Source organism: Aythya fuligula, chromosome 9 (genome assembly GCF_009819795.1).
Source record: "Aythya fuligula isolate bAytFul2 chromosome 9, bAytFul2.pri, whole genome shotgun sequence".
NCBI lineage: Eukaryota > Metazoa > Chordata > Aves > Anseriformes > Anatidae > Aythya > Aythya fuligula.
This window is the reverse complement of record NC_045567.1, coordinates 24,534,318-24,540,317: the sequence shown is the minus strand read 5'-3', so window position 1 is coordinate 24,540,317 and position 6,000 is coordinate 24,534,318. Positions and strand designations below refer to the sequence as shown.

The 6,000-nt window shown below is 44.9% G+C and overlaps 1 protein-coding gene across 2 annotated transcripts in view; it reads left to right on the top strand.

Annotated features, from left to right (window-relative positions):
• Window positions 1-4,004: 4,004 nt before the first annotated feature.
• LOC116492351 (schwannomin-interacting protein 1) overlaps window positions 4,005-6,000 on the top strand; it is a 137,390-nt gene continuing 135,394 nt past the window's right edge. Inside the window, exon 1 of one of the 2 annotated variants that reach the window (XM_032192982.1) lies at window positions 4,005-4,131. In XM_032192982.1, coding sequence (XP_032048873.1) covers window positions 4,123-4,131 — 9 coding nt within the window. In that variant the 5' untranslated portion in view covers window positions 4,005-4,122. The remainder of the gene's footprint in view (window positions 4,132-6,000) is intronic. The other variant, XM_032192983.1, reaches the window with a different exon arrangement.

Genomic DNA, 6,000 nt, shown 5'->3' with positions numbered 1-6,000 from the left:
ATGGAGTAATTCCCCACGTAGCCTTACAGCCTTGGGAAGATGCATCAACAGAGCATACAGGACACGAGTCCACTCTCCTCCTGCTTCCTGGTGGCAGGAACAGACCCCACAGGTCCCCATTCACCAGCAGGGAACCAGGGGCCCAGGAGGAGCTGCAAATCCCGTGGGTGGCCCAGCAAAGCAGGGTGAGATGTGTCCAGCTCCTGCCCGAGACCTAGAGACTGCGGGCACACGGTGGTCCCTTGGGATCCACAGGGGACAGGGATGCCAGGAAGAGGGTAGGGAGCAGGTTCTGCCTCTGATGGACCTGGTATCTTCATAGAAAGAGGTCCTCCTTCCCTCATCGTACCTAGCCTTCTTTAACCTATATGAACTGGCAGTTAACTTTAATATCTGATAAAAATTGGATAATAAAAATCAGATCTTTTTCTATTGAGGTATTATTATCTTACAGATAGAGCAATTCAGCTTATTAATTATTTGAAGGAACCCAAAGCTTCTTTCCTTTGAGAAGAAGAAAGTCCTCTTGTCCTTTCCTCTGCAACTGTGTCTGGGAAAGATTTTGTACAATTTGCCACCATAGGTGCTGTGTAGCTGTGTTTTGCCCAGTTCAGGTCTCACGGGTGGAAGGAGAAGCAACAGGCGACATCAGGTGCCTACAGATGTTTGGGGCTGGGGCCCAGGGACAAGCTTGCTTCCACGTGGAGCCCCAGCTGCCCAGGTTTGTCACGGCAGGGCCATGAGGAAGTCACTTGCCTTCTCTGTCCACATACTGGCACGTGAGGGGGCTCAGCCGGGGTGCAGCATCGCTATCTACTTTGTTCTTTCTTTCTTCTTCTGAATTGTTTTTATTTTTGTTTCTGTTCCAAAACGCAAAAAGGTGATTATGAACAAAAGCTCAGAAAACCAGTGAAATGCAAATCCTTGTGACAGAGTGCATAATGCTAGGCAAAGCTGTCTTGCCCAGTTTTTGACAGCATGGGAGAAGTGCAAAAGACATTTTCCTTGTTTCTCTCAGTGATATTGCTCTCTGCTTTAGTCATTAGTGAGACTGCTCGGACTGGGGAGGTGGAGGCTGTCAGTCGGCTGTGAGGGAAGGAAGGGCACTTCATGAAGGGTCTGGGGGCAGAAATCCAAAGCCCAGGGAAGAAATCTCACATAAAGAATGTGTAACACAGACCTTAACGCAGTTTCAGGCCAAGGTGCTTTGAGTTCTGTCTTTGCTGTGAGGAAAATAATTGTGTGTCCAGCTAAATGACATGCTGGAGCTGTGAGCTGGGGTGGTGTGGTTGTGGGGGGACACCGGCAAAGATAAGCAATGTGCACAGTGCACTGCCAGGCAGCAAATACAACAACAACAACAAATAATACTCACATGGCATTAGTTTGGAGCAAAACATGCTTCATCAGCCTGGCAACTTTCATTATCTATTGGTAATGATCTCTCTTTGGTCCCATGGAGACAAAGGAGAAATTAATACATATATATACTGAACACGTTATACATTTCAGACTTTCAGTGCTATATGTAATTCAGACAGACTCCAGATCATGAAAATCCCTTGTGTAGCTAATGCACCCACACCTCTCTGCTGGCACAGCACCACGGAGCGTGCAGCCCTGATGGGTTGTGACAGCTTCAGCATCCTCCCCGTCGGAAAAGTCCGTGTTTCCTTTCACACGCCAAAATAGTTGTCAGAACTAGGCGTGCTAATGCACAAACACTGCAACAGGGAGCAGTGCTGGGGACAGGATATTTGCAAAATATTTCTTCCTCCTGCTCGTCGCGAGGTGGTGCTGGGTTAGCAGGGCTGGGGGTCAGTGCGCATCAGGCACTGCGTGTGGAAAGGCCTCGTGGGGCCTCGCTGTGCCACGGCAGCACAAGGCATCTGCAGAGGCAGGGAGCCGGCAAAATAAGATGTATGATCCTTCCCTTCCTGGGTCTCCCAGGCATCGCTTCCTCTGTGCAATCGGAGCTTTCATCCATCTTTGCAGCCCTGATGCTTTGTCTTAGTTTTGGCTGAGGTTACTTGCAGATGGTGGCGCTGGCTCCTCGGTTGTCGTGTTGGTCGTTAGAGTGGTGCAAATCAATCAGGGCTGAAGGTCCTGCTTTACTCCCAGCATCTGCAAGGTACCCACATGCCTGTGCCCAGGGGAGCAGACAGCCCAGCTACCCTCTCTGAACTCTGCCCTGTGCTCTGATGGAGGTGCAACGTTTCCCAGGTTTCAGCCATCCCTTCCTCCCATCGACGCTCCGTACCCATTTCCTGCACTGTGTAGAAAAACCCACGAGACCCATCTTCAAAGTGGAATTTGCCAATGGTTTTAGACAGAGCACCCAGCACCAAACTGGCCGTGGTGGTATGTGGACTGTCCAAATCACTGCTTTGGCCATGTGGCTGGACCAAGTGCTTCATGTTCTGAAATGCTTGATCATTCCTACCTTGTTAGGCTAATGATGCTATTAGCACCAGCCTATCCACCCACAGAAACGCCCTTATTCCCTGGGGAAAAGTGCCCATGGGCAACGCAAGCCAGACAGCAAGCTTTCGGGGAGCTTATCTAGCAGAGATGAGCCCAACACAGCACCACACTGACATGAAGGATGTCACTGCTTCTGTGTATCCAAAAATAGGAGGCAAATACTTTGCTCTTTGTCTTTGAGATCTTCTGTTTTCCTCGCTACTGCCTTCTGTGTCACTAATGAATTCATGTTTGTTTGTTACTGTTTGATTTTCTTCCCACAGAGGACTGATTTATTAATAGGAAGAAAACAAGCAATAGAGAATCCCTCCAGTTATTTAGCCTAGCTTGACTTCTTACTCTTCTTTGTTAGCTAAATTAAAGGCAATCCAAATCTACAGGAACCTTACTTCTAATTTTGAGAGCTGTAATTATTAGTAGCTATATTTACCAAGACACTGTCTGAACTTGTAACCAGATTTTAAATTAGTGCATTATCAGTGCAAGGAATAAAAGAAGCTGAATTTGGCTCTGCAGTTTAACCCACACTGCGTGGCGCCTCTTTTCCCTTTTCATGCCAAGGAACTGTTTATTTACAATTTTTTTATGAGTTGACATTCATTTTGCATACATGCCTGCAAAATATCTAAACACAGCAGGCTGTGCATTCCTGAGACGTTTGGAGGCTGGGGTTCAGAGAGAAACACCAAACTTACCCATTTTCATGAATAATACAGTTTTTTACATTTTCTGCAGGTCCAGGTGTACACATCAGGTGATCTTGGTTACCTCTGTCTTATGGAGTCTTCTGACTTGTGTATGAAAAACTTGTGACTAGCAGTATTTCTTGTTATTGCAGCTATGGACTTGGGTGTTCTGGTTTTATTGGCTTAAAAAGCATAAATATTTGGACAAGCTCAGTTTCAATGTGCTGACACTTTTGCCATGTGCTTGAAAACATGTGAATTATCTTTATAAAATGGATTTTAGCTTCCTGGTACTACTGAAAACCCTGAAAACAAATTTGCTTCAGTTCCTAAACAGCGCTATGAAACACTGTGAATCCACCTGGAGACAGAAAAGGAATTTGAGTTACCTCTGTGCCAGACGTAATAACCTTCACAGCAAATAGCTGACGGAATTGCCTGTTTGAAGTTTGTGCTGGCATCCTGGCTTGTAGATATATAATATGTATATATTATATATATTTGTGTGTGTGCGTGCACCTAGCATGCTGGTTAATTCCTGATCCAGCATTGTTCCTGGATGAGCACTATAAAACGAGCTGAGCTGCAACCTGCACATCTTTGCAGAACGATTACAGCAGGATCCAGACCCATCTGTAAATCCGAGTTTCCCTTCATTTCCATGGCTATACGTCTCTGAATGACAGCGAATTCATTCCTGCGCTGGAGAGTTGCCAGAAGTTTCTCATCTCGCTGTCTGTGGGCTGCTCGCTTGCTCGCGCTCTGGCTCTTTTTTTTTTTTTTTTCTTTGAGGTTTTCTGATGCCTATAGAGTGAGCTCAACTCCAAGGTTTGCAGCTTCGCTCTCGTCTGCTATTCTGTACAAGCCAGCCTGGGCGCTGCTACAGTCGGGAGTACTGCGTGAACGTCAGATTTCTCTCTCATTTCCCTGCAGGTGACTCAGAAACTTCACAATGCGTCTGGTAATGTATTTCATTTTCTAAATAAATACCGAAGCATTTCTCTTGTGCAGCTTTGTGAGCTTTCGGATAGACGAGTTTCCTTAGAACTAATTAAATGAAGCGATGTCGGGGGGTGGAGGATGCCTACTGGGACATGGATGCTGTTTGTTTTACTTGCCAGCCAGAGATGTACAGACAGATTTCCTCGAGGAATCTTAAATCAAGCAGCACTTTTTCCTTTAGATAAGGTGGCTTGAACAAATACAGATTAGCAGATGCAGTTCATAACGTGCACGGAGCTGCAGTAAGTTTATGAGGGAAACTGAAATTTAAGACTGTATTATGTTGCAAGCTCAGAAATGAGAGCATCATCTTCATGTGATAACGATTTATAACGGTGCTCGGAAAAATGCCTGGGGTTTTGGAGGGCAGTGGTCATGCTGCTGTTGCAGAATTCCTCTAGGTTTAACTGCCCTTTTATTTTTGCTCTGCAATTATTGGAAAAAAATGTGGCTATGGTTCATGGGGTAACCCTACAGGGCTTTTAAGCCTCGGTATTCAGCAGGCATTTCAGCTATTCTAACTACGAGCCTTGGAATAGTAAGCAGATCAATGTAGGGCTCCTGTAGCCCAGAGTTCAGCTTCAGCTGTTTGTCAACATGTAAAACCTCACGGATTTTGCCGTGTGCAGTACAGACAGACTGCTAGATTCGTATGAAGTCATCCAGGAAACGCTGTGCGGACCAATCCTGGCTATGACAGTGGTCAAAGAAATGAAGTAATTAATCTTTGATTGATTTTTTTTTTTTTTGGCATTCCTAAGACAGTAGTCGTAACAGGCAAAGATTTATTTCAAGAGGGCTACTTTATGCATTTAACATCAGAGCTCTTTTTAGATCAGATTCTGGTTTTCTTCCTTTAGCAATACTTCCCCCAAGACCGGCTTACACCTGGTGCAAAACTATACATCATTTCACTACAACGCAGAAATAGCCCATGAGGCTTTTTCATTTTCTTCTCTCTACAAGCAGACCACTTAAATGTTGTATGCATCATTAAAAAGCTATCCATCAGAATGCAATGCATGGAAACGAATACATGTAAACACCACAGGGTAACAAATAAAACAAGGTGCTATTAACTCTGCAGAGAGATAGTAGATGGAGAGATTTCTGAGACAACCCATCGGAGTTAAAGCCGCCTGTGGATAGTAGCACAGGCATTTCATCACGGGGCCTGGAGGCAGCAGGTGAGGCTGCATCCTGCCCGGGGGACACCTCCCCGCGTGGCATCCTCTGCTCCTCGTAATTCAGTGGAAGAGGAGGAGGAGGAGGAGGTTTAGCATGTTGGTATTGATGTATCTGACATGGCACAGAAGATATGGCTCTTAGCTCTAGTGTGGGTGGATGTAAATAAGCAAATATTGAATTATAATCCCTACAAAGCTAAAATTAATCTGAGCTTTTATGTTTTCCAGGTCAACTTGTCAGACAATGTAAACTAATTTGCCAAATTGCACAGGAAAAAAAGAATGCATTAGGAATATCTAATTTACCTGAAGCTGAATATATTTTGATTCCCTTTATTGCCTGCTTCAAGTTTTTCAGCCTTTTGATAGGCTTGATGAGTTCTATAGGCAGTCTTACAAATGACAAAAGTACATAAATAATTTACCTTAGTAGCAAGATGCTGGAATTCACTCGATGTTCACAAAGCAGCACTGTAAAGCCTCAAATATGGTGCCAAATACTTTTTTTGCCTGCTTGCACTATGCATTTAAAAGTACAGATGTTAAATGTGACCCTCACTTGCTTTAAAGCCCTGCCCTCCTAAAACTCCAGGTTTGTGTCACTTAAGGGTCCTGCAGGTTCTTACTCCTGTGGTTCATGG